At 54.5% G+C, this 27,451-nt stretch overlaps 3 protein-coding genes across 5 annotated transcripts in view; all 3 read left to right on the forward strand.

The window, feature by feature from the left end:
* The window catches only part of PITPNA (phosphatidylinositol transfer protein alpha), a 33,014-nt gene extending 27,690 nt beyond the window's left edge, over positions 1-5,324 (forward strand). The window contains exons 11-12 of the mRNA XM_004706883.2: positions 1,885-1,953; positions 2,812-5,324. Of these exons, the coding sequence (XP_004706940.1) occupies positions 1,885-1,929 (45 nt within the window). The 3' untranslated portion in view covers positions 1,930-1,953; positions 2,812-5,324. The remainder of the gene's footprint in view (positions 1-1,884; positions 1,954-2,811) is intronic.
* A 1,085-nt stretch (positions 5,325-6,409) lies between these two features.
* On the forward strand, positions 6,410-25,358 carry INPP5K (inositol polyphosphate-5-phosphatase K). 2 transcript variants are annotated; one of them, XM_004707306.3, is made up of 12 exons: positions 6,410-6,538; positions 8,369-8,476; positions 8,804-8,912; positions 12,034-12,150; positions 12,468-12,643; positions 13,118-13,229; positions 13,766-13,875; positions 21,628-21,814; positions 22,629-22,766; positions 22,961-23,044; positions 23,206-23,310; positions 23,469-25,358. In XM_004707306.3, exons 1-12 carry the CDS (start codon positions 6,486-6,488, stop codon positions 23,526-23,528), a joined length of 1,359 nt encoding a protein of 452 aa, XP_004707363.2. In that variant the 5' UTR covers positions 6,410-6,485; the 3' UTR covers positions 23,529-25,358. The 2 variants fall into 2 exon arrangements, with proteins under 2 accessions (XP_004707363.2, XP_045155756.1); XM_045299821.1 differs by lacking the exon at positions 6,410-6,538 and having other exon boundaries at positions 8,394-8,476; positions 8,811-8,912.
* Positions 25,359-26,227: 869 nt separating this feature from the next.
* Positions 26,228-27,451, forward strand: part of MYO1C (myosin IC) — a 21,716-nt gene continuing 20,492 nt past the window's right edge. Inside the window, exons 1-2 of one of the 2 annotated variants that reach the window (XM_045299652.1) lie at positions 26,228-26,309; positions 26,778-26,858. In XM_045299652.1, the coding sequence (XP_045155587.1) occupies positions 26,244-26,309; positions 26,778-26,858 (147 nt within the window). In that variant the 5' untranslated portion in view covers positions 26,228-26,243. The remainder of the gene's footprint in view (positions 26,310-26,777; positions 26,859-27,451) is intronic. The other variant, XM_004706884.3, reaches the window with a different exon arrangement.

A 27,451-nucleotide genomic window follows, 5' to 3' on the forward strand; every position in this document is an offset into this window, starting at 1 on the left:
CCAGCCCTGGATTGGCTGGTTCTCCAAGCAGCCCTGGCTCCTGTTAGCAGAGAATGGGTGGGGTTTGGAGAACACAGGGAGCTGGGTGCTAGGTGTGCTCCTTCCTGGTGGCTATGCCGCCCCTCAGTGAAGAGTGCTGGGGGCTTAAGGTCTGTATTTGTGTATTGTGGGCATGAGTTTGCAGATTGTGTTCACACAGATACCAATGGCGCATGGCAGGGTTACATCTTCGCCTTGTTTTTGTTTTTAAAGTGCCAGTGCCCTGGCCTTTCTTTTTTTTTTTTTTTCCCTGTCCTTTCTTAACAGATTTCTGTCATGAAGGAAAATCTTAGATTTGGTCCAAAATTGTGGAAACCTCATAGCACAGCCATAGTCCAGAAGCAAATCTGCCCGTGAGGCCATTCCTTATGTAGGGTTTTTGAGGCTCTAAGTCTCTCTCTTTCAGGGTCGATAAAGAAAACTCATTGTGTTCCATAGTTCAGGGCACAGTTCATAGGCACAGACACACATGGCTGAGATGGCTCAAGGCATGGGCTCCTGGGCACGGGGTGGCACTGGTGTTTGAAAAGAGGCCCTCCTCTCAAAAAGCGGCTGTAAATCTTTAAGGGTGCAGATAGGCTTATCTTTCTCCCATGGAGTGGCTGGTGGGTTTGAACCACCATCCTTGCAGTTAGCAGTCCAATGCTAACTTACCTGACAGTGCCCAGCAAGGCTTCTGAATCTATCTGCAGGTCATTGTCGATCATTGCTATGGAATAATTAAATGATAGGAGCAGTGATCATTGAAAGGTGCCACATAAGGAAATGAGATTTCAACAAAATTAGGCAATCGAGGAGTTTAAAGGTCTGTGACTAAGAATGCACACCGGTTGGACTGATGGTGGAAAGCAGGCTTTCCTGTAAGGGCAGAGGATCTTCGTTGGGGGACAGTGTAAAGTGAGGCTTATTAGACTGAGGAAAACATGACTCCCAGACAGTCTGTCTCCTATAGGTCTGGGGCCCAAGAATCTACCAGTGTCCCAAGCAATTATTCTGATCAAGTTTGAGGAAACTTTGGCCTAAAAGATCAAGTTCAGGCATTAAGTGCCAAAAACCCATCACGGTCAGTTGACTGACTCGGAGCGCATGGGACAGAACTACCTTGCGGTGGAGGGGGGCGGGGGTGTTTCCAAGTCGCTCGTGTTTTCTTGGAGAGACCCACTGACAGTAAGAAGAAGTCTGTAAAATTGGTCCAGTGGAAGTTTGGGTGACAAGAACAGAACCCTGTGTACACATCCCCTTTGCTGCAGGACAGTGTCTGGAACCAAACAATAGCAGCATAATTCTAGGGCGCACACCGAGTGTAGACCCCTGCCAGGCCAAGGGTCCTCTGCCTGTGTGTCCTGGCTGCTTTTCACCACAGCCCAGTGAGGTACAGGGAGATGGGGCTTTCAAAAAGGCACGCCGTGGTCAGATGGTGCCCACCTGACGCGCTGGAGGACCCTCTAAGAAGAGCTCAGGAGGAAGAGTCTCTAGCCCTTCTGGATCCCGGCACCCCTCCACCCCCCGGCCCACGAGGGCCCTAGGGTTTGTTCCTTGGGCCTCTCTAACACACCACTAACCCGAGAGACCTTCCAGACCAGCTGACAAAATGGCCCTTAGCCTCCCCAACATGTATTTGTTCGCCGGCCCTGTCTCAGAACGTAAGCTCCTTTCTGTTTGGTCCATTGCTGAGGCCCCAGCCTGCACACAAAAGGCAGGCTTCAGAACCAGGGCTTCCACACGTACCTCAACTCTGGGCAGTGGGGGAGACGCCAGCTCGCGGCACGCACCCTGAGTGGTGGCGGCGCATGCAGATTCCTGTCCTCACTCACCGTGAGTTCCGCTGTGCCTTTCCTGTTCCAGATGAGACACAAGGACCCAGTGAAAGGAATGACAGCCGATGACTAAAGCCGCCCCTCCCCCTTCTGCACTGTATGTACCGAATTGTCACTGTCCAGGTGGTGGAAGCTAAAGTCCTCGGGGTCGATGCAGTGTGGGGTCAGGAACCTCCTTCCTTCCCTGTGCTGCGGGCACTTCTGCCATGCTCTTGGGCCTCAAGTCCCACTGAGCACAACTGTGAATTTCCTTAATGGACACAGGCAGGGTGGTGGGGGGTGGGGGGGGGTGAGGAGGTGAACCATTTCTATCTGAAGCTGGCACTTCCTGTATTCTGTGCCAGAGCCTGTTCCTGGCTCCCCAGTGTTGCTTGCCCTGCTCTGCCTTTGGGAAAGGTGCTGGCCAGACAGCTTATCCTGGCATTCATCGTGGGGTCTGCTGCTTCATCTCCTCCTGTGTCCCTGAGCCTCATCGCAGGTGGCAGCTTGCCGATGCGAGGAGAGTGTTTCTGCCCAGCCATAGACCCTGGGTGGCGTGTCCCTTGGCTCAGGTTGTCTCCCTAATGTTGGTTTCCCAATGCCCTCCACCCTCCAGACTTCCTGTTGCAGCTGCTCAGGGTGGGGTTCGGTATAGAATGAGAAACCCCGCCCTGGTGTCTCAGCCTGGTGGCTGGTGGCTTGCCCTCCCTGGGTTGGGAGGGTTGTATCTCCCCGACACTGAAGCAGACCTCCGCTCTCCCTTTGCCACTCAGAAAAGCTGCTAGGAGGGCAATGTGAGAAGATGGTTGCAATGTCAGCTTCTCCAGCACTGTTGGGCCTCTGTGTCCTCCCTTTCCTCACCCCACCCCCACTGGCTGGCATCCTTCCTCCTTTTGAAATTCCCCCATTAAAAGTGATTTGTAGCATGTTTCTATTTTCCCCTGTTGCTTCCTTAATAATTGCATTTTTCTTCTAGTTTTGCAAGACAGTGGTCAACAGGAAGGCCCAGCAGCTCCACCCTCCCGTGTGACAGGCCATCTTCGGACGCAGCCTTTCTGTGCCCATTCTTCAGGCAACTCTCGACCCCTTACTGTAGCTAATCCTAGAAGCCCTTTACTCTTGTGAACAAATAGACCGTCTGGTATTACGAAGCCCGTGTGTGCGGGAGCCTGCTCCTCTGAGACCTGTGGCTGTACGCTGCTGTTACAGCCCCTCCCTCTCTCCATTCCTCTGTGTGTCCTTTCCCCACCCTGCCCCACTTTATTTTCAAGTGACATTTTTTGTCTTTCAAAATAGTTGTCTTTTGTGATGTGGTGATTTCCATGATCTAAGTTTGTTTTCAGCCTTGGGGTAATGGAGGTGTCCGGCTTCCCAGGCAGATCTGTGCCGTTACGAGTGTGCACCGGGGAGAGGGGCTGTGTGAGAAAACAGCATTCCCCCATGCCCGGCCCACCGGGGGCACCAGTGTGGCTTCACCCCAACAGCTGTTCCAGTAGCTCATCTACGCACCGAGGAGGCACCCAAGGCCTGGCCCCTCTGTTTCCGGAAATCTGACAAATACACATCGACCCCAGCCTCCGGCATCGCACCTATGCCACTCTTCTTAGAAATACCTGCGGCTTCTGCGGCTTCTCAGTCCTGTTGCCTCGCTGTCTGAACCTCTGCAGAGTCCGCCACATGCCCCAGCCAGCCTGTCTGGAGGGACCTGTCCTTAGAATTGATGTGCCCCTCACTCGACCATCATCCACCTGACCCCTCCAAGAGCTTGCTCTGTGTGCCCATGCTCTTCCCTTTTGGGCTGGTGCTGCCACTCAGCAATAATCCTCCTTTCTGTGCTTGGAGGCTGCCTAGAGCCTGAGTCCTGATCTTCTCATGCAAAAAACGAGCATGCCAAAAGCTTCCTTCCTAGTTCCCTCTCTTCTCCAGGGATGCTGGAAAGAAACTGGGGATCAAGGACTCGGCTCATCCTATCCCCACGCTGAGTTCTGTCCAGGACAATCAAATGTAAAGTAGTGACCAGCAGAAAGCTACCACAGCGAGCTGCAGAGGAGGTGCAGGCTCGAGAGGAGCAGGACCTGCCGAGGGGCTCACAGTTCCTGTGACTTGGCAGGACTGCTTGGTGGGAGACTAGAACATAGCTATGGATGGTATCACTTGATGGTGCCCTCCCACCCCCCCGCCCAGCCCTGTTGGCCTGAGCATGCAGTCCTTCAGACCCACACTAGCCTGGAGGCAACTGCTGCTCAAAGAGATGGAGTCTCTGCTGGGGGAGTGAGAATTGGACTAGCCTGATTGATCTTACATTTTTCTCCATTGCTTTGCCTTACTCATGTCTAAGTGCAATAAGGGAGTGTCTTACAGGACTGCACCCGTGACGCCCTGATGGCTGCTCCCATTAGCCCTCTGGGGCAAGGGTGGATGGGTAGGTACAGACCCTTCAGGGTGATTAGCTCGTTGAGGTCCCTTTGGATCCAGGATGATGCCCCATTCAGTCACCTTTATTCGTCCCTTCACCTGGTGGAATCTATAGTAATGGACCTGGGCATTTCCGTTGGTTATTCCCATTTTAACTGCTGGTGGTTTTTATTTGAGTAGGATAATTGAATCAGAGGCATTCCTACTGGAGAAAAAATACCATTTTCCTACAAGCTGTTCTAGCTGTAATATGTATGCTTAAAGAGTTCCCTCTCATTCATTAACTATCTGAAGTCCAGATACGGCTCTATCCTGAGACATGCTAATTGACGTCCTACCCAGACTGTCCTTCTTATGGTTTGAGGATCAGCAGAGGTCTTCTTCCGTTGGCTCTTCTTTGAGATCCACATGTATCACTTCAGCTCCACCAGGGGCTTTTGCTTCAGCTGCCTTTTCTCTGTTTAGCTGGAATAAAAAATCCATATGAGCTGAAGTAGGATTTCCTGAGGTCAACCTGGATCTGGGGCTCCTGCCTACATCAACATAGAGGTGGCAGATCCCTGGTCTTCACTCCATCCCCACACGGCATGGTGCTGCTGGATCACAGTGTTGGCCTCTTTTACATACTCCTTTCCCTCCTCACCCCTAACCAACTAGCACTCAGAGGGGCTCACAATGAACCCTCAGCTTCAGGGTCATACCTAAGGATGTGCCACACCCCTTCAGACAAGCTGGTTCCATTCGATACATAGGGAAAGGGCCCTGTCTGGAAGCAGCAGTGCCTCTAGAGTGGTACTAGACTCTGCTTTCTCTGGGAGAGAGGTTAGGGGTCGGGTCAATGTGATGGGCACAACATGTGTACCTTCCCAAGTTCTCTTACTGCTGGGACCCCCTTTGACTTGTTTGGTTGGTTCCTAGTGCTACTTCTTTTACAAAATACACTTTGTAGAACCAATTAGATTACCTTGTTTATTTAATGTGAGTTTGTGCCTTTTTGTCTCAATCTTCCAAAACAGGTATATTGACGGGGGTGAGGTGGGGAGGAATAACAGTCTAATAAAATTCTAGACAGAGCTCTCTGGAGTCCAGTTTATTGGTGATGTCCTGTCCATTTTGAAACTTGAATAATCTAAAACTCTTGCTGATGACCCCATTGAGCCAGGGCACCATTAGGGGAAGTTCTAAGGTGTGTGCAGGGAGATTTCTGTGAAATGCACAAATACTTCATATGTGCGGACAGCATTTCCTTTTTGCTTTGTCTCCTCACATCTACCCCTCTGCTAAGCAAAGCATTCGAGTTCTTAGCCTAGCTTCTGGGGTCTGCCCCTCCTGAGGCTTGCTTGCAAAATTGTGTGTGTGTGTGTGTGTGTGTTTTGGAGAGAGTCACATAAGGTCTCATGGCATGCTCAGAGAAAAAACCCGGTGATTTGAAGGAAATTCGAGCTCATATATATGGTCGTCAAAACAGGCACCGACTTGTTTTTTATTTATTGTTGGTTACTTTTTAAGAGTCCGGGTATCTAAAAATGCCCCGTGTGCACTAAGCAGGCCAGAGTTTTAAAAGTGGATCTAAACGTGCGTCTAGGGAAGAATTACAGAAAAAATGGCACTAAGTGGATGTGATCTTTGGGAGGTTGCCTTTGGTTGGCGGGGAAGGGCCTGGATTGCGGGTAAAACTAGGTGGACTGCCTATCACCTCTTCCATCACTTGGGTGTCGGGGCGGGGGCGAACTGGAGGAAAGGCCAGCGACCCCAGACTCGTGTTCAGCGGAACGACGAGCCGCGTCGGGGACTCAGTGGGCATGGGCGGCGGGGAGACGCTCGCGCAGGCGCAGCCGCGGTTCCGCCGGAAGCCCGGCGCGGCCGGCCTCGCGCACGGCGTCATGGGAGCGGGCCGAGGCGCCTGGAGAGTCAGCCCCGCCGGTTCGCCGACTGGGGCGGTGTGGGCTCGCTGGGGGGGACGGGAGACACGCCCCCTCGCCCTCCCATGAGCCCCTGCGTCCTCTCCCTGTTTGGCGCTGGTCGGTGGCCACGCCTCTCGCTGAGGCGCGCCACTCAGAGCGCTCGGTGCGCCCCGAGCCCGCCTCTTACGGAAGCCGAAGAGGAGGTTCTGAGTCCGGAAGAAAAACACCCTGTGGGAGTGAGTTCTTCGGGGTCTGACGCCCCAGAGGCGGATCGTGGCCGGGCGCGGAGGGTCGGAGAGACAGCAGCCCGCCGCGCCACAGTGTGCGGACCATGGCGGCCGTGGACCTGCGGAAACCGACCGAGCAGAGCGGCAGGAGTCTCAGGTGAGGAAGATGCCCGCCGACTGGCCGCCTCTGGGCGGGGTCACTCCCTCCAGGCCAGTCCGGGCTGTGGATGTGGGGGCGGGCCGAGAGGGAAGGGGCCGGGCCTACTGCTTGTCTCCGGCTCAGGGGCCGCCTGACCCGAGGGTCGTTTTCCATCCAGCCGCGCTTCTGAGGAGCGCTGCCCGTCCGCACCGTTGTCGGGCGGCCTGTGGCAGACCCGAGGCCCGCGCCCACCAAACAAAAGCACCTGAGTTCATTCTCCTCCAGGCGCCACAGGCTGGTGACCCAAATGGCCCCGGGGGAGGCGGCCGCCTCGGGCGGTTTGAAGTGAGAAAACCGTTAGACACTCTCCCTTTCGCTCCAGAGCAGGAGAAATCTTGCCCCCACTTGGGATCAGCGCGCACATCACGGGGTCTGTCTAATCTGCTGGAGAGCTCCTGAAATCCGAAATCTGCCTGGTCCCATGAATGCTCCTTACCAAGGATCAATTCTAATCATTAACTTGGTCCCAGTCACAATGCAAGGATTTTCCAGCTTTGCTGCTAAATCGTTGCACCTGATTGTTGGTAGCGGGAAATCCCAAGCTTAGCTCTTGTTCCACTTAGCGCAAGAAAAAGAAGCCTTTGAATAAGTGCTACCCTTTATCCTCTGCTGGACAGCAGGGGGAGATCGTAAACAAATATGAGCCCCACCTGAGTGCCTGGGAAGGTAGTTTTTGGGGGTGGGGGTGGGAGGGGGGATTGAGGGGATTGTATTCATAGGGAGGGGCAGGAAGTTGCTTTAAGCCCGTTAGGGATTTCTTCAAGTGTGGTTCTTTAGAACATGAACCTTCAAGAACAGAGTGCTGTGGCCTTGCGAAGAAATGTTACCGCCTGCTCTTTTCCTCCCACCTGCCCCAGGTCCCATTCAGTGTCATTTATCAAAAGGGTGGACACTCTAGAATTCATGCAAGACTTGGTCCCACTTATTCGTGTCCCAATCAGGGATTTTCTTGGAGTTTTGTGAGAGCCCAGTTAGAGAGATGGCCAAGCCTCCCCTTCTCCTTGAGGCTCCACTGGGATTTAGTGTTTCTCAAAGCTGCTACCTTGGTGCTGCTGCGTCCCTAGGGTTTGCATGAAGTTGGGGTGGAGAGTGTGGCTCAGATGATGACTTTCCCAAAGGAGGACAGCCTTCGGAGAGATGTGAGGAAACCTGTTAGGTAGAACGTTCTCCTGGGGCCACGCAAAGCTTGGCAGAATTGATGGTCTGCCAAGAGTCCACTGGAAAGCAGTGAACGAGGGAATGTAGTCGTATTATTGCTGTTCTTTTTTAAAATTGCCCCCGTCTTAGTAGTGATGAGACCTCTTGCCAGGTGACAACTGAGGTTGCAGGGTCTTCCTGGTAGTTTTAGGAATCCTTGGGTGGAGAAAGTGAGGGCGGGGACGTTGCCGACATCAGGGTGGCCGGTGGAGCTGATGGAATCATTAGATTCTTACTGTCCACCTCATCTCTCTTTCCCAGTGCCTGACCCAGAAACCTTCGGCGCCGTTTGGCAGCTCTATTAGTCGTGTAAGCTGCACCAGTGCTGCCAGGTGTGAGCAGCTGTGGGCCTGTGTGGAGAAGCCATCTGTAGTGAGGATGTCTGGGCTTGGGGGACAATGGTGAAAACATGGAGGGTTTGTTGTCCGTGCCCCTGATTCCTCCTTTGAGATACAGGCTCTCCTGTGCCTCATTATGACTCATTAGATTGTGGTACAGCCATTAGCAGGCTTAGACCCGCTTGAGTGTTTATCACCTGGACAAGGTCTTGCCCACTTTTTTCCATGACTGACCTCTGCGTCCCCTCCACAGCATACATGTTGTGACATGGAACGTGGCTTCTGCAGCTCCCCCTCTTGACCTCAATGACCTGCTTCAATTGAACAACCAGAACGTGAATCTGGACCTATATATCATTGGGTAGGTGTCTGTAGAACCCCTTCGCCCATCCGTAGATCTGAGGTTAGGTAAGCCCGACCAGCCCCATGCTGTGTCTCTGGGGAACCGCTGTCACCCGTCCTCCCATACTCTGGAGTCAAAGGCTTTCAGCCTGCCTCAGATCTGGTCCGGTGCCCCTTTGTCCTGGGTCAGCAGTGACCAGGAGATGGAGACCCACAGCTCGGGGAGGGGAGAGACCATGGTCAGAACCAAGACTTAACAGTCTGGTGAGGGAGGGCAGGCAGGGCATGCCTGGCAGAGACAGTGGCCTCCAAGCCTGGGGGAGAGCCTCTGACCTGGGGCGGTTAGTCTGCAGGAAATGAACTGCGGGATCATCAGCCTTCTTTCTGACATGGCCTTCGAAGACCCATGGAGCAGTTTCTTCATGGATGTGCTGTCCCCTCTGAGCTTCATGAAGGTAACTCACAAGTTCATCTGCGATGGGCAGATGTGTCCCACCTCTTGTCTCTGACCCCCACCTCTTGTCTCTGACCCCCTCCCCTACTCCCCAGCTCTTTGCCCCCCCCCCATGTTCTTCTGACTTCCACTTACTGAACGGTTTGCCATGCAGTTGCACTAGGCTCCAGGGAGCCGGAGTTAAGTGGGCCCCAAGGGGCTCACTTACCATCTTGATATTTTTCAGGTTGGGAGAATTCCTGGGAGAGGTACAGCATGGCTTGTGGCTTTACCATTCGCCTCCAGGCACTGCTTGCATGCCACCCACAGTCTCCGGGTGTGACCATCCTGGCTGGTATTTGTCAAATGCTTACTTAGTGTTCAGCATTATAAGTAAGCTCTTTCCAGCCATTATTTTTAAATCTTACCAGCACTCCAGAAATTGGACTCTTTAACGGGTAAAATCAGGGCTCTGAGGTGGCATGCCCAAAGTCGAGCTATCTGGGATTTGAATCCACATCTCTGAGACTGCATAGCCCCTGTTTTTAGCCGCTTTAAGGCTAGTGCTCAGAATTGATTTCCCAGGACCCACAGGAGAAGGGAGCTGGAGAGGGCAGCTTCTCAGGCTCAGGGACCACTTGAGACCGTGTTTCCCAAAATGGGTGATACCGCCCCCTGGGGGGCGCTGCAGTGATTCAAGGGGGCTGCAAAAGCAGGTCCGTACACTTGATCCTGGATTGTGGGCTATAGTACCAATAACAACTCCTGCCATCCAGTCAGTGCCAGCTCACGGTAACCCTATAGGGCAGGGAAGACGTGGGCCTGTGGGCTTCAGAGACGAGAACTCTTTACAGGAGTAGAAAGCCTCATCTTACCCCCACTGGTGATTTTTAATTGCTGACCTTGGGGTTAGCAGCCAGTAGGTATCACCAAGGTCTCTGGCACAGAAGTTTTTAATTGCCAGGGATATGCAGATTTTTTTGGTTTTGTTTGTTTTCTTTTCCTGAAAGGGGGCAGATGGGTGGCGGAAGTTTGGGAAGGTGTTAGACAGCAGATTGCACTCCACAGGGAGGCTCTAGGTTGGTAGTTTCTCACTTTGTGTCTGTCCTGCACACAGAGGGGTGAAACACTTTCCCATTCAGTGCCCCGAAGAAGATGTTTCTTGGAAACACCAGAATTCCCTCTGCTCCCCTCCCTAGGTGGGCTTCTTCTGGCCCACTTGGGGAAACCCGTTACCCTGGTCTGCCCGAGCGTAGAGCTGGGAGGAGGCCAGGTGCCCGCTGCTGAGCCCTCACTTCCTCCAAAACAAACTCGGACCCCTTCCTGTGGACTTGGAGCTAGATAGAGCTTCTGCGGAGGGCAGAACCGCTTCTCTCTCAGCACCTTGCCCCCTCCCAGGGCTGCAGGGCTCCCTGTACGCTGGCTGGCTGGCAGCAAATTGGTGGAAGGAACTCAGCCAAGGAAATTAGCTCAGCTGTGACAGACACAACACAGTCCACCCATGCAGCCTCCCAAGTTTGGCAGGCCAGCCTCAGGTCCTGGAACCCAAAGCGGATGCCCCTCCTTCAGCCAGCCAAGAATTGGGGTGAACAAGCAAGCCCTGTTTGCAGCCTGTTCTTTGGGTGGGGATTAGCCAGCCTAGGGTGAGGAGCTTGAGGCTGACCCCATTGCCTGCTCCCTCTCCTGGCCACCTCCCTCTGGTCCCTTCCTTAGCTCCTCCTCCTCCTCTATTTCCTTTTAACGGAACTTCCGCTAGAGTTGCCTGCCTGCCCCAGAGCCCCATCCTTTCTCCCAGTCTGCTCTTGCCCTGCCCCTGACCTCATCTCGAGCGTCCATCCCTGCACCTTCACATGGTGACGGACTGGCACTTTGTTGGTGGAATTCAGTCACCCACCTCTGCTCTGTGGGCTGGGATTCAGCTGCAAGCTCTTTCTGCGTCCAGATCACCTCCCTAGTTCTGATCCTGGCCCTGGACTCGGCCCCTTCCACTTCCCTTGTCACAGAAGACTGAGTGGGAGGGGGAAAGACAGGAAGATGGGTTGGGGACACCTGTTCTAGTAGCCTAATTCAACCACGCATTCTACCGGCCCCCTGGATTTGGGGTTCCCCCTGTGTTGACTCCTCCACCGTGCCAGGACTCCCTGGCCTGTGGGATCATGTTTCATAATTCCTGGAAGGCCCAGTACATGCTCCCCACCCGGGGATTTCCTCTTGGCCTCTGTACCTCCTGCTCCGGAAACAGCTACTCAAGTGGTGGGTGTGGACAGTCTGAACCTAAGAGAGAGGGCTGAGCCCCCCCCCCTCCCGCTCCCCGCCCTCCCATGGCCTCCGCTTGTGGGAATGTGGGCTGTCCTAGTCCTCGGGTGCCACTTCCCAGGTCATCCTACCAGCTCTCTGAGCCTCAGTTCCCTCATCTGTACAAAAGGAGGGTGCGTCCCACAGGGTTGGCATCAGAAATGAAACAGGAGCTACTGACCGCCCTCTCCAGCTCCCCAGCCTGCGAGCATGCATGTGCCTACGCCCTGCCATCCCCATGGAAATACGTGGAAAGTGTCCAAGTATTAAGTGTTCTGTTGGGTGGATTACTACATACATAGACACCCACACCACACCAGCCAAGTCAAGATACAGCATTGGTCCAGATTCCCTGATGTTCCTTCCTTTGAAGACTCCTCACACTGAGGAACAGCAGCCGCCAATGCAGCTCCAAAGTCTATGAGCAGAGCCGCTTCTGCTCATCCCTGAGAAACAGGCTCCACTCCAAATGCTAAGGCAGAGCCAGGATTTGAACCCCACCCTGGCAACCTTCATGGCCTCCTTAGCATTCTCCTGAATAGCTGCGTGTCTCCCCAAGGCCCTGCTGGCATGGGTGGCAGCCCAGAAAGACCCAGAGGTGTTCTGAGAGCAGAAGTGAGAGGGGCACCGGAGACCTGCCCGGGGCGGGGACTGGGGACTAACGCCCTCCCGATGGCAGAGGTCCTGGTCCTCTCTCCCCTCCATCCCAGGCCCAAGAGCCCAAACTGAAACCTTTCCATTCTCAGAATGCATCATCTGTATATGCCTCGGGCTCTACTGGCACCCCAGCACAGGGCCACACTGAGCCTGTGCAACCCCACAAACGGCATCGCCCTGTTCCCCTGCAGGTCTCCTGTGTCCGCATGCAGGGGCTCCTCTTACTGATCTTTGCCAAGCATCAGCATGTGCCCTTCATCCAGATCCTCTCTACCAAGTCCACACCCACGGGCCTCTTCGGGTATTGGGTAAGGACCGAGCTGTTTTCTGAGTCTCAAGTGGGGAAGGTCGCCTGTCTCTGGGCTGGGAGAGTGGGTGCTTTCAAGCCAGGCAGTGCCCTACAAACTCCTCCTCTTGCCTCGAGGGGGCTGAACAGCCTGAGCCCTCCAGCTGGGTGGAGGCACCAGCCCTGGGCTCGGGGTGGAGACAGGACCCCAGGAAGTGGCGTGACCAGCCCCAAGAGGGCCAGGGGAGGTGAGAGGATCCCCACTTAGCTGAGGATAGGGAAGAGAAATGTGCCCAGCCTCACACAGCCTCGCCCCCTTCTGCCCACCTGCCCTGGCAGGGAAACAAAGGGGGCGTCAACATCTGCCTGAGACTATATGGCTATTACATCAGTATCATCAACTGCCATCTGCCCCCCCACCTGACCAACAATGACCAGCGGCTGGAGCACTTTGACCGGATCCTGGAGATGCAGACTTTTGAGGGACTAGATATCCCCAACATCCTGGACCATGAGTGAGCATGGCGCTGTGAACACCCCAACGCCAGCCCAGACTAACAACCTCTCCCCAGCCATGGTCCCCACCCAGCGTGAGCCTGTGCTGGGTTCGCCACCTCCTCCCAGCCCCTTCCAGTGCCCCATCAGCCCTGCCTGTCCGGGCTCTGGGGCCCTCCCTCCTTCCTGCCCCCCTGCCCTGGTGAGATATCATTGGTGCTTCTGAACATCCCAGGTCAAGATCCTTGTGGCTCAGCCTTTCTTGGTGGCCCATTGAGGTTGAGGAAGGGAGAACTACAGCTTGCTGTGTGTTTGCCACCTGCCTGTCTGGCGGGTCTGTTTGACCTGAATGGTGATATAGGAGCCAGGCCAACAGTGTCTCCTAGCATCTGGCTTCTTCCCTGCCCCTGGGCTGAGCCGAGCTGCATCCCCATTGCTTCTCCCTTCTCTGACTTCATCCCAAACCCTCAGGCGGCCCTCCTTTCTTTCTGAAGCCTCATTCTCTGGTTCGGAGACATGAACTTCCGAATCGAGGACTTTGGCTTGCACTTCGTCCGGGAATCCGTCAAACACCAAAGCTACAGCCAGCTATGGGAGAAGGATCAGGTATGGTGTGAGGGAGGGTCCCCAGGGGTGGCCTGACAGGATAGTGGAGGAGCTGTGCACAGCTGGAGGTGTGTATAGGAGGAGGGCCGTGGCCTGCTAGAGTATCGTAGCACCATCCTCCCCAGCTGCTCCCACCCTGCTGCAAGCAGCAGCTGCCAAGTCTTGAGCTATTGGAAGACCCACCTCGCCTGTGGTTTGTCCATCCTCAGGCCTACTCACCTCCTGGAGAACAAGATACCACCCCTCTGGGGGTCCCTGGCTCCCCCAACTCTCTGACCCGTGTGTGCTCCTGGTTTCTAGACAGACGCAGCTCAACACCTGGTCCCTGTAGTTCAGGATAGGAGATGGCAGGCCGCTGCCTCCCCGGGCCTGGGGGGAACTATTTTGAAAAGCATTTAGCCATAGGACGCAGTGGCCGAGCGTGCATGAGCCGGGTGCTGAGGAAGTGGCCGGCATTGCTTGACTCTTGCCTAACTCCTGATGGCACATGCGACCCCTTGACGCTGCAGAGAAGGTGACGGTGCTTCCCTCTACAGCTCAGCATTGCCAGGAAACACGACCCCTTGCTCCGAGAGTTCCACGAGGGGCCCCTGCTCTTCCCACCCACCTACAAATTTGATCGGCACTCCAACAACTATGACACCAGGTGAGGGGACCTATCTGGGATGAGCAGAGATAGGTCTGTCCTGGCTGCAGTGGGTGCTGCCAGAGAAAGTCTGAGGAAAGCAGGATTAGGGCCATTGCCTCTCTGGGATGGCGCCCCCCCCCCCCATGAGATGCTGGCCATGGGGCCTAGTTCCAGACCGAGGGCAGAGAAAGTAGGAGGGTGGGTCATGGGGTGGGCTGGCCCTTCCACAACCTGAGAACCTGGATACAGGCAGAAAGCTCAGCTCCGCGAGCTAATAATTTCAGTCACATTGGCCCATCAAGGGATCAGGAACTGTGTGGGAAGATGGAGGGAGTATTGAGTGATGATTTGGGTGGGTGGGGTAACAGAGAGAGAGTATCTGGTAGACAGCAGCATAGCTCTGTGCTTCATGAACTGTATGACTTTGGGCAGGTAGGTAAGCCTCAGTTTGGGCGTCTGTAAAATGGGGAAGCTAACTACGCACCTCATGGGGTAGACGATTGGATGTGCCTGGCAACAGTCATCAATTGTAACTGCTCTTGTTATTTTTATTTATTTAAACAGTTTCCTTGATGTCTAACTCATGTATCTCATAATTAATTCAATAGTTTGATCCTCTAAAGAAGACTTGCATAGTCATTGCCACGATCGATGCTCTTGTGATTTTTAGGTTCATGTCGTTAGATGGTAATTTACTGACAGCCCTTCTAAGAACTAGCATGGGGACAAAAGCAACGTTGGCAACAGCCCTCCCTGACTCCATTTAGGGCCAGGACCATCATTCTGGGGAGAAAGAGGCTTCCTCCTCCCATGTCCAATGGCAGGCAGCCCCCTTGGTTCCTCCCAGCAGGACTGGCTTCTGAAGGCAGCCCGGCCTCTGGCATTTAGAGGATGGATAGGCAACCCCACATCCAGGTCAGAACCAGAACGAGAAGTAGTGAGTCCTGTCGGCCCAGGGTTGGAAATGGCATGGCAAGAAAGGCCCACAGGGCTCACCCAGGAAGGGGAAGTGGGTGACCCGTTTCAGGAGTGAGGAGCAAGATGAGGAAGGGTCCTGGCCAGGGCAGTCCACACAGGAAGGAGGTGAGAGGGCAGGCTGGCCTGCTGTCCCAGGTCTACAGCTACAGGAAGACTACCAGTCTCCCCAACCAACCATTGGAAATGGGAGACCCTGGGAACACAAATCAACTTGTCAACTTCCCTTGCATTTGGAAGAAAGCTTGCGACTGGCTGTGTGGCCAGGTGTCCCTCTGCCCTGGAATAGGATAGGGTCATCACAGAGACTGGGTAGTGGGTGTAGGCAGCTGGGCCTGGGCAGAAGTTGGCAGAGGCTGACAGTGGGTAGAGAGGCTGAGAGGCGACAGGACTTTCCCAGGTGGCTCAGCCAGGGAGCAGCATGCAGTGCTGGGCTCCCACCTGATCCTCCAGGCTATGTGGCCCACAGCCAGACCCAAGTACACAGGAGCCCCCGAGGCTGGGGCCCCAAACAGCCACTAGAGCATCAGTTCTCAACCTGTGGGTCTCGACCCTCTTGAGGGTGTGGAATGACCCTTTCACAGAGGTCGCACAATTCATAACAGTAGCAAAATTAGTTGTGAAGTAGCAACGAAACTAATTTTATGGTTGGGGGATCACCATAAGATGAGGAACTGTGTTTAAGCATCGCTGCATTAGAACGATTGAGAACCACTGCTCTAGAGAAAGCCCGTTGTGGCTGCCTGTAATGAGCAGGTACTATATGCCGGGCATGACTGCATTCGCACCAGGGCCCGCTTGGTGAGCACTTAACTGACTTCTCAGAAAGGAGGAAAGCCGATTCACTCACTCTCTCATTCACTCTCGCACTTACTCTCTCATTCACTCCTTCACTCTCTCACTCACTCTCAAAAATAATTTAAAAAAAAAGAAAGGAGGAAAGCCAGTCTCAGAGACTGTCCACTGCAGGTAGTGACAGAGTGGCTGACTGATGCCGCAAACATTTGTGCTCGAGTTTGTGTAAACCCATTGCGGGGCTTCCTTGTAAAGGTTCAGTCTCGGGGACACACTCTGCCCTGTAGCATCGCTGTGAGTCGGAACCGACTCGATGGCAGTGAGTTTGGTTTGGGGGCTCCTTGCCCTGAGCCCAGCAAATGAAGGGATGTCTAGGCAGGAGGAGGGGACCCCATGAGGGAAGCTTCAAAACAAGCATTCTGGTCCTGAGCCAGGGTCCCCAGGCAGCTGGGCGTTCCTCCAGTGGGCTGGGCCTGAACCCTCCAAAGCGAACAGAGACACTCCTGTCTGGGCCGTCACTCCATCCTTGCAGCCCCAGCTCAGACACCCGCTCTGCTGGGAAGCCTCACTTCCCTGATCTCACAGGCAGGCCTTGCTCACCGTGTCTTGCTGGCTCTGAATGCCAGCTGACAGCTCAGACGCCCCAATCTGGGGCTCAGTGCCTGGCATATGTGAGAAGCAGGGGTATTTAAGGAGCTGCCAGCCAGTCCAGTAGAGGGACCCACCCATGGCAAGAGATCCAAATAAACACTCCCCAGCCCACGAATTGGCCTGTAGAAGGTTCCCGGAACTCTGCTTGGAAATACTGAGGGAGGCTGGAGCGAGTGAGAAGTTAGCAAGCCAGGTGGTGATCAGAGTTGCTGTTGGGGGCAGATGTTGAAAGAGGCCGAGGGTTTACAGGTGTCCCTCAGCCAGCAGCACTGATAGGAAGCACCTGGAGGATGGAACGAGCCTGGCTCAGCTGCACCAATTGAGGGTTCATTGTGTGCAGGACCCAGCAGCTTGGCAGCAGCAGCAGCAGCCAGCGCACCGCTCCACTCAGCCACAGCAGTGTCCCCAAGCCAAGATGTAATGGGAGCCGGGATCAGCTCTTTTACAGGGCAGGTGAAAGGGCTGCAGGCGGGAAATCCTGCGCACGCCCGGGATTGGCAGGAGGGTTTCTTTACAGCCGGACTTAATCTCTTTGCTTGAAGGTGAGCACAGGAGGGTTGTTAGGATCAAGCTAGTCAAGACTTAGGTGCCATCTGGGCCCTAGAAGGTTGAAGGGCCCAACAGGTGACCCATGGCCCGGAAACCATCTACAAAGAGCTCTAAAGGCTCTCAGACCCTGCAGTCTCTACCCTCGGGGCAGGAGCTTAGTTTTAGGTTCTGAACTCCTGCATTCGACTCCTGGGGATCCTCCTTGGTTGTGATGCTCTCCAAGTTGAAAGCAGACTGCTTCAATGCCAGAGACCATTCTGGACCTCAGATGCTGCCAGCCTGCTCTGGTGGTGTGCCCCAAAGGAGCACGGCCTTCCTAGTGGGCCCACCAGGGCAGGGGCCTCTCTGCGCCCCAGCAGCCGCCTTTCTTGGAGCTCATCTCGGCCTGGCCTGCAGGTTTAGACTGCAGGTTTAGCTGAGCACCTCCCCTGGGGCCTAGCACAGACGGGCAGCTGGGGAATAGACATGTTTAATGTGTGCACGCTTATTTTGCTCAATCGCTTCTTGTCTTATGAGGGGGGTACCCCCCAAAAAAAACAGAAAAATGTTTTCCTCAAAGTTATATATCTCAATTTTTTTACAAAACAATCTTACCACCTCCGAAGTGCTCTCCTTTACACTTAATACATTTGTCAGATCTGCGATTGCATCCTTGGAAACGTTTTTTCAAACTCGTCTCTTTGGATGGCTGACAGCACCTCCCTTGTTTTTTCTTCACCTCTTCTACGTTGTCCTATCGCTGTCCCTTCATGTCCCTCTTCATTCGCAGAAACAAAAAAGCCTCACAGAGCGAGGTCAGGTGAGTAAGTTGCAAGAGAGGCATGCTGGGGTTTTTTTGCCCAAAAATGGAGCACTGAGATGGCTGCGTGAGCAGGTACATTGTTGGGCTTGCGAAACCAGCCCCCTGTCTGCCACAAATCAGGACTTTTTTGTTACACACCCTTTTCAGAACCCCTAAATAGAAAGCTTGATTAACAGTCTGAACTGGTTGAACGATCTCCAAATGCACTCCCAGTCGACATTTTCATCCATTTGGGTGGTTGATTCGGAACAAGGTTTGTCGCCGATCATCAGTCTACATTTCACCTTTTTTGAAAAGAGAAAACCACTTGTAACTTGAGTTTTTACCATAGCGCTGCTCTTGTAAGTTGTGTTCAACATCACAACGGTTTCTGCGGCATTTTCCCTGAGCAGGAAAAAAATTTCACAGATGTCCTCGGCCATCACAAAAAAACAAGGTTGTAGCAAAATTGTTTTTATGAAAAAATTCACTGTGGCCAGAGAGAACCTCCCCAGGAGACACCACTGGGTGCACTAACTCAGAAGTGAATTGCTCAGATGCTCACCTGGTGGAAAAAATGTGTACTATGAAAGCTCTGCCCACCAGAACTTTTTTCTCTTTCTTGTTTTGTTTTTTGGGACCCCCTCGTATTTGTCCCAACAGAAGCTCCAGTAGGGACCCGGTGGTGCTGTGGCTATGCCTTGGGCTACTAGCCACAAGGTCAGTAGTTTGAAACCACCTACTGCTCCTCAGGAGAAAGACAAAGCTCTCTACTCCTGTAATGACTTATAGTCTTGGAAACTCACAGGGCAGTTCTACCCTGTCCTATAAGGTCGCTATGAGTTGGAATCAGCTGACTAGCTGTGAGATTTTATTGGAAGTTCCTTGTGCATCTTGATTACCTTATCCTCAGTTGCCCTGTACATAATACAAACAAACCCAAACCAAACCCACTGCCATGAGTCGATTCCAACTCACTGTGACCCTCTAACCCAGAATAGAACTGCTCCCTCCAGATCCTGAGGCTGTGAGTCTTTACAGAGCAGATTGCTTCCCCTTTCTCCCATAGAACAGCTGTTGGAAGGCCCGGGCATGATGATCCTGAGTGTGGGCTCTTTCACCTTGACCTCAAAGTCGGCAAAGGGGAAGGGTTGAGAAAGAGAATGGCTAGGGTTGCTCATTCCCCTGTGTAGGCCCAGAACATCCAAGGTGGATTCAGGAACACAGTGACTTGTCACCTCTGGGGTGGACTCTGAAGAGGACTCAGAACTGAGTGAGAGTCGGGGAACCACCAAGGTGTTCAGCTGCTGAGTGGTTTAGCCAGTGTTACTTTTCTTGGCCACAACCCTGATGCACTTTAATTTATTTAATCCTCATAGTTGCTCTTTGAAGCAAGCATTGTTATCAGCCCCATCTGATAGTGAAAGAAATTGAGAGTTAGCCAGGTGAAGTCACTTGCCCAGGGGCACTCAGCTCTGGATTCTCAAGCTGGGCTGTGAGTCCAGAGATTAAGTTCCTTGTCTCCGTGCCAGTCTGCCTCCAGCAGCGGAGTACCACACTGTGTTGCTGCTGAGGTAACAAGATTGTGTTTACTAGTCTAATAAGAGTAAAACAGAAAACAAAAAGCAGCGTAGCCAGCAAGTGAAATGGTGTTCATGAAGGTGAGTTGGGCACTTCTGAGTCGAGAGACTCAGTTGAGGGTTTCAGTGTCTTGGGTTTTAGAAGCAGGTTCCTGGGCACCTATCCTGATGCTGAGGGCACAGGAGAACCCTTGGGGCCAGTGTGGCCGTCAGTTCATGCACCACTGGCTGAAGCAGACAAGGACAATATCCCGTTGCGGTGAGAGCTGCGGTATAAAGTGCCCTGGAGGCCAGCAGAAAGGCGAGTTCTGGGGCAGCCTCATGTCCAAGAGCAGCATTGGCACTGGGCCTTCGTCAATAGAGGGACCTTCCCAGCAGCAAAGCCTCCAAAAGCAAAGGTCCAGTCCTGAGAACCACCCAGAAAGGGGTGGGCCCAGGGGTCAGCGAACTGAGACTCCAAAGGTGGACACTCATGGGGTCTTTCACTTTGTTCTGACCAGACTTCACTGTTCTGTGGCTCATTCAAGAAAGGGGAGCCTCTTGTGGATCCTACTGTCGAGACACCCAAATAAAGATCTAATAATGAAAAAGGGGGAGCCTCTGATGGAAGAGAAACTCAGAAACAGCCACTGCCCTCCCTGTCACCCCTTCTAGGATTCAGGGTGATGGAAGAATGTCCCTTTAGCTGCTTGGACAGGGCAGCGTCAAAGTTCAGACACTTGCCTGTCTGGGCACCTTCAGTTACCTAGAGGGCGAGGGCACTTGTGTCCTGAGCAGCCTCACCCACTGCTCCTCAGGAAAGTGGCTTGGTTGACTCTGGAGAACAAAGGGTCACAGTTGCCAGTGTCTTCCCAGTGCTTGCTTTGGACCAGGCACAGTGCTGGGCATTTTATGTGCATCGCTTTGCTTGTCATCCGGCAACCCTGAGAGGTGGCAACTGCTATTGCCTGCATGTCACACGTGGGCAAGCAGGCCTAGGAGGTATTGGTATGCGTGTGTGGTGCTCACCGTGTGGTAGGTATACCCATGCTCGGTGGGCTGGGCTGGCTTCCTCCCTCACCAGCCGTGTGCCTTTGGGAAGGTACCTCTACCGGGCAGGTGTGAGCTACTACTGGCTCATGGGACGCTCTCAGTAGAAGAGCTTCCTAGGGTCTCTGAGGCTGTCATTCTTGCCTCATCTTCCTCCCTCGGAGCAGCTTGGTGTATTCAAGCACCTGGCCTTGCAGCAGCCCAGTCGATGCCTGGGAGCACACAGCACCACCAGGACTCCCTAGGTGCAAGTAAACAGAACCAAACCACACTCACTGGCGTCAAGTCAATTCTGACTCTTAACAACCCAACAGGACAAGGTAGAACTGTCCCTCTGAGTTTGCAAGGCTCTAAGTCCTTACAGGAGCAGACAGCCTCATCTTTGTCCCACAGAGCAGCTTGTGGGTTCAAACCACCAACCTTATGCTTAGAAGCTCAGTGCTTAGCCCATTACACCTGTGCTCTTTATGCACTAATAAACCAGAACTCACTACCATCAAGTTGACATCGACTCACAGCTACCCTATAGAACAGGGCAGAACTGCCTCTCTTGAGTTTTTGAGACTACAGTGAACCCTCGTTTATCGCGGTTAATCGGTTCTAGACCCTACCGTGATAAATGAAATTCCGCGAAGTAGGATTCCTTATTTGTAAATCAAATATTTTCATAGTTAGAGCATAGAGGACATGAAAAAACACCCTTTAGTCACCATTACACTTGTATTACCCAATTTATTAAACGAAAAAGGGAAAATACAGTAAAACATTTTGGACGTTACAATTATCATTTATTATTTATTATATTATTTATGGCATCAAGCGTGTACAGTATGAGCCAATCAGTGGCAGTAATGACAGAGCATTCGCTGTTACGCAAAAACTGCGATATAGTGAAACCGCGGAAGTCGAAGCGCGAAGTGGCAAGGGTTCACTGTATAACTAAGGGAATGGAAAGTCCCATCTTTCTCCCTGGAGCCGCTGGTGGTTTCAAACTGCTGACCCTGTGACTAGCAGCCCAACGTGTAACCATGACACCAGTGGTTTAGGGTAGTAGTTTAGGTACTAGTTTAGGCACTACTAAGCATTCAGTAAATATTTCCTTTCCTTTTCCCAAAGGCCACACCTTTAGAGTCAGGGCAGGCAAATCCAAACTCGGTGGTAGTTGCTCTAATGCCCAGATGTGGTCTTTGCTCTAGTGCTGCTGCAGGCAAGCCGAGAGCAGAGCCGAGGAATGGGTGCTGTAAGCCACGGTTGGATTCGTAAACATGAGGTGACACAAGGCCTTTGATTCTAAGTGTACCCTCCCACCTGCTTTGGGCTCACTTCACCTGTAGCCCAGGCGGCCCCTGGGGTGCCTTCCCTGCCGTTCACATGCCGCTTCCTGCTTCTCTATGCTCTCCCCACCTCCAGTGAGAAAAAACGCAAGCCCGCATGGACCGACCGCATCCTATGGAGGTTGAAGCGGCAGCCCCAGGCCAGCCTCCAGGACCCTAGCCAGCTGGGCCCTCCCTTCTCCTTGTCTCTGCGGAGCTACGTCGGCCACATGACGTACTGCATCAGCGACCACAAGCCTGTCACTGGCACCTTTGACTTAGAGGTGAACTTCCATCCTGGGCCACCTCCTTAGAGCCTATCAGCCCTGGACTCTGGTGTCAGTTTGCCCCCCCCCCCCCATCCTCCCCTGGAGACCTATAGGACATGACTGCCTTTCCTCCCAGGTCAGGTAGCCTGGAGCCCATGGACAGCTCTGTCTGTCAAAAGGCTGTTGAGAGCCTGGGTAAATAGGTTTCCATTTCCTCTCCACCCTTCCCTTGGGGCCAGTGCCTTCCATTAGGGTTATTACCTACTAGGCGAAGCTGGACTTCCTTTTATTTGTCCTAAACGTACCTGGATTGAGTTTCCAAGGGAGCCTCCTCCATTCCTATCTTGTCACCTCTCGGCCCAGGTTGTGTCCCTGTCCCTTGAGCTGCTGGCCATCCCTTCAGCCATCCTTCTGCTGGCACATCCTTGTCTTGCTGGGCTGAGCCCTTCCAGATTCCTGAAGCTGCACTAGCCAATCGCCCCGCCCCCTGCACCATTGGATCTTGGCCTTTGGATCAGGGACCCTCGGCCTGAGGGCAGCTGTCCAGCTTCTCTCCAAAGCCCCTCAGCACTAGCCGCCCCCACCACCTCCTCTCACTCCCTGGCGCTGGGCTCCCTGTATTAGCTACCTGGCCATTAGCCCTGGCTGGCCTGGCCATCACAACAACACTCTGGCCCTGTCTTTATAGCTGGCCAGCCAAGGGCTGACCCTTTCTAGGCCCCCCTCCCCTCTGTAGTGGTGTGCCATGTTCAGTGCCCCACCTCACTGGCCCTGACACAGTGGAAGGGCCCACTGCATTCTCCTCAGGGGTGTGCACCCCTCTGTGCAGATGAAGCCCTTGGTATCTGCCCCACCGATCACCCTGACACCCGAGGGCTTGTGGACCATGGAGAAGGACATGCTGGTCAGCTACTCCTTGGCCTCTGACTTCCTCAGCAGCCCCTGGGACTGGATTGGACTGTACAAGGTGAGGTGGGGGTAAGACAGGGAGTGAGTCTTTGCTGGGAGCTCATCCCCATCCCCTCCAGGGGGCCTTGCTCATCCTGAGTCTCACATCAGTGGGAGGGGGCGATTGCAGTCTAATAGCCAGTGCTCACTCCTTCAGGCTTTCTGTAAGTCCCTGGTCCTCCCAGACCACCGACCACCCTGATCACCCCGCAGGTGGGGCTGCGCCACGTCAATGACTACGTTACCTATGTCTGGGTCCGGGACAACCAGATCTCCATCAGCGATGGGCTGAACCAGGTACCTGCCCCTCTTGAGCCCGTGTTGCACAGCCCCAGCTGCAGCCCTCCTGGACTCTCCCATCTCCTGGAAGGAACCCAGGGCTGGATAACTGGAGAGCTGGTTGGGGCCCAGGACCATGGAACTGACTCCATTCCTGACCATGTGTGTCCCCTCCCCAGGTGTACATCAACACCACCAATATCCCTGAGACTGAGGAGGAGTTTCTCCTCTGTTACTACAGCAACAGTCTCCAGTCCGTGGTGGGGATAAGCAAGCCCTTCCAGGTGAGGGTGCCCACCGAGGAGGGAGAGGGGGCAGCAGTCACAGGGCACTTGAGCCCATTGTGGTGAAGCCCGAGGAGCGGTGTCTGTTGGGGGTAGAAGGTAGGGTGGGAAGCCCCTCTGCCTGCCCCCTTCTGCTCACCACTTGTTTCTCCCTGCAGATCTGCCCCCGCTCCTGTTTGGGGGAGGACACTCAGGGGTATGCCCATCCACAGATCTGAGCTGCCGGCGGATCGAGTACAGGGTAGAGGCCGGGGCTGGCAGCCAGCTCGGCCTCCCCACTGCCAGGAGCACTGGGGGCTCGGCTTGCCCCCCGGGCAGCAACCAGGTCCCTCCATGAAGCTGCTTCCCAGCGTGGCTCTCACTCACCGTCTGCCCTCTCCTGTCCCCATCTCTACAAGTGGCCGCCCAAGGACAGCCTTTTGTTGCTGAGGGGCCCAGGACACCAGCTACTGTATCTGTCAGCGGGGACAGACCATGGGACTCGGGAAAGACCCTCCAGCCTGCATCTTATTTCTCGACCCACCCGCCCCCACTTCCAGCCCTGCCCACGCAGGCCTGCCAGGCATATGCCCCAGCTGGCATGGGCCTGCATTCTTGTCACGCCATCAGGGGCCTCGGGCGGCCTGGGAGGGAGATGCTCACATCTGTCCAGACTGCAGAGACGAGTTGGCACAAGCAACGTCAGCATCCAGGCATCTTGCCATTCTCGTGGCTTGACCTCCTGAGGGATGGGCATTGGCCAGGGCTCCCCTTCTCTCAGCAGGAACAGTATGGCACCTTGGGCAGGATGAAGGGGTCCCACCACCCAGGCTCCTCCCAAGGGGTTTTGGGCAGGTGGCTGAGGCTTCTTATGCCAGCACAGCCTTCCCCCTCACTCCCCTGCATGGAGTCTGACCCCAGAAGTCCCAGGGCCTAGGCAGAAATGAAAAGGAGCTAGTTAGCTTCTGCTGTGAGACCAGACTGGCCCCCTGTCACCAACCTGCGCTCTTGGGAGGGTAGGCAGGCAGGTGTGTGGAGGCACTGTGGCCACAGTCTTTTCCTGGGTGGTCTTTTGACAAGAGGCAGTGGGCAGAAGCTCATCTCATTGAACGTAGTGTAGGCTGATAGGAGAGCGTCATTCTGGAGGGTCAGGCCCAGGGCCCTTCTGAGAGTATTCTCCAGATGCTGTGGACTTGGCCTGTCCCCATTCCCACCACTTGCCCTAGCCAGTGGTCACTCAGCAGTCTCCTGACTTCTTCAGGAGAAGACATGTCAGGGAGAGCCTCCCCTACTATTCCCCACTCCACCGTGGGAGCTATGTATCAACTGGGCCCTGGCTTCTAGCGGGGCCTGCCTGGCTATTTTCTGAGTCTTGTTATATTAGGGATCATCAGACTCCTGGCTTTTGACTTTTGTGTGACTCATTAATGATGGTGATCCCTGCCGATCCAAACTAGACTGCCTGGGTGTGAGGTTGGCATGCATGGCCAGGGTGGGAACGTGGCACAGGGCCACTTTTGGGTCGCAGGCCCAGTTGGGACACACGTGCCACCTACACTGTTGGGTGTGTAGTTTGCTGTTGAGCTGGGGTTCGGGGGAACTGAGAAGCTCAGAAAAAAGGTACCCACTGTGCTCCCCCTGGCTCACCCCTCCACCCCTCACTCCCTAGTCTCTCCAAAGGTCACCATCTTTTCTCTCCATCCCCTAGGCTCCTTCCCTCCTAAGTTCCCCCATAGTTACCTCTATCCCTGCCCCCGATGGACACACTTCTGAGATAGCCCTGAAGTCCTGCACTGAACTGCCTGCCTGTTCCTTTCCACAGCCATCATGGGCGCTGCCACAGAGCACCCGCATTTAGCAAATGGGGAAGCAAGTCTCAGATAAGGGGTGTACCCTACACACACAAACCACCCTCCCCCCGAGGTACAGAGTCAGCCGGAGCAGGAACGCAAGCGGTTCCTGGACACGGAGGGATTTTTAGTTGTCTCTTACGAACAAAGAATGTACCTAGTCACAAGATGATTGTGGAAAAGATCACTGGAAAAATAAAGCTGTCTGCCCACAATGTACCCCAAAACCTCCCTCGGTCACTGCTAAAGGAGCCTGCTCGGGTGACTCTAGCCCAAGGCCTGCGTCTTGGGCCTCCTCCACAGGTTGCTTCTCCTGGCCAGGTCAATATGCCCCCTTCCTAAGTCTTCACACACACCACGTTTGCCTCTGTCAGGAGGCCGCCTCGCCTGCCCTGGGAGGGGTGAGTGCAGCCGCGATTGGTGACTGAGAGGCACAGGGAAGGGAACAGGGAGCGCTCTCCCTCCTTTTGGCCCCAGTCAGGATATGGCGGCTCTGGGCCCAGCCCTGACCTCTGGGTGGAAACAGGAAATAAGTGAGACTTGGTGTGCATTGGGTCTCTGCGCTTGGCTCCGTGGCTGATAAGGGCCATTGTGTGGCTGCCTGGATGAGACTGCCCTGGATAGATGCGCCTTCCCGGAGGAAGGAAGGAAGCTTTGCTGGCCTTTCCTGGGCGGGAGAAGCTGTGGGGAGGGCAGAAAAGGGTGCCTGGGGAAAGGTGCCTGCCCGTAGGACTGCTGAGGCCAGCACAGGCCCATTGGGTTCCAGCCCCCTCCAAAACCAGCCTGTCCCTCTGGAAACATCCATATCCCCCATCCACTTCCGCCTTCTCACTTCCTATAAGGAATAGCTGGAGACCAGAGGGCTCAGACCCAGGCCAGGAAAGTGTCAACTTGATTTAGCAACAATAAAGATAGACAAATAGGAACATTAAGGGTGGGGTAGCGGCAGCTGGTGGGTGCTACTGAAAAGTGAGCAAACGGCAAGAGGTGGCCCAAACCTAGGAAGCCCTGGACTCAACCTCCCAGGCATTGGAAACTCTGAGGACATTGGAGAGGGACAGATAGACACCTCTTCCCAGCACCTGCCAAGCCCCTCTGACCAGCATGACCAGCCCTCGTCTGGCCTGGCCCCTCATGTTTCAGGGGCTCTCCTGCTGCTGTGGGAGTCAGGCAAGTTGGGGAGACAAGCAGGGGCTCGGATGGGTGTTCCTATAATTTGAGGAATGGTCAGTGCTTTCTGGCTGACACTGAGGAGCGGACCACAGGAGAGGCTGGGACTGTGAAGCTGGGGTGGGAAAAAACCACCTATCCTTTGACCTATAGACCGGGTTCCCCAGGATGGTGGCTGCATCAGCTCCTCTGGTTACCTGGGACAACAGGCATTTCCTCAGCCCCTCCTCTTCCTGCCCCCAGCCTCTGGGCCAAGTGGCCTCCCAATCAGACCTGGGCCACTCCAGCTGTGTCCTGAGGCGCTGGACCAGCTACATCCCCTGGGGCTGGGGTGGAAGCTGAACAGAGTGGCTGGCCAGGAGTGAGACGGAGGGTTCCTGGCTCCCGGAGCAGCTAGAGCCAGAGGGCGGGCAGGCAGCTGCCAGGCTTGCACCAGCCTTCAGTGCTCAGCAAGCTGGCTCTCCGCAGGGCAGGATGGCGCTGCAAGTGGAGCTGATACCCACCGGGGAGATCATCCGCGTGGTTCATCCCCACCGGCCCTGCAAGCTGGTAAGCTGGGGTGCGTGGGCCTGGGAGGGTGGATAGCGGGACTCCCCTGCAGCCCCATCACTAGCAAGCCGCTATAGTCTGGAAGGATTCTGCCCCTTCCAGGGACTAGAACCTGCTGGAAGGAAGAGGTGTGCGGAAGAAAAGGGTAAAGATTTAATGGCCACAGGTTTTTCAATGCCAAGAACCTCAATGGGCTGGACTATGAAATGGGTATAACTGTTAATAACAGCATATAGGTGACAGGGCCACTTGAGATGGGCAGACTGGGGCGTATGTAACTTAGTGCCTCCTGTTTCTCGTCTGGCTCCAAGGAACTGGGGCCTGCCCGACTAGGAGAAGTGGTTTGGGCGTGGAGGGCGCTAAGAGGGAGGTGGTTAGAAAACAGAGAAGGCCCAAGCCAGTACGCAGGGAAAGGTCTGGTTAGCTCTGGAGATGCCCAGGGGCCTTGCGACCAGTGGGAGCGGGTCGGGCTTCTGGCTGGAGGAAGGTGCGGGCTGGGTGTACGTGTGCGTGTTTGTGTGACTGCCCCGGACGCCGATTTCAGGGTGTGCGGCACAGGTACAGTCCACAGCGGACTCGGGCCGGGGACCAGG

The sequence above is a fragment of the Echinops telfairi genome, unplaced genomic scaffold (assembly GCF_000313985.2).
Source record: "Echinops telfairi isolate 266 unplaced genomic scaffold, ASM31398v2 ScPeMD7_7458;HRSCAF=8496, whole genome shotgun sequence".
In the NCBI taxonomy this organism is placed as follows: Eukaryota; Metazoa; Chordata; class Mammalia; order Afrosoricida; family Tenrecidae; genus Echinops; species Echinops telfairi.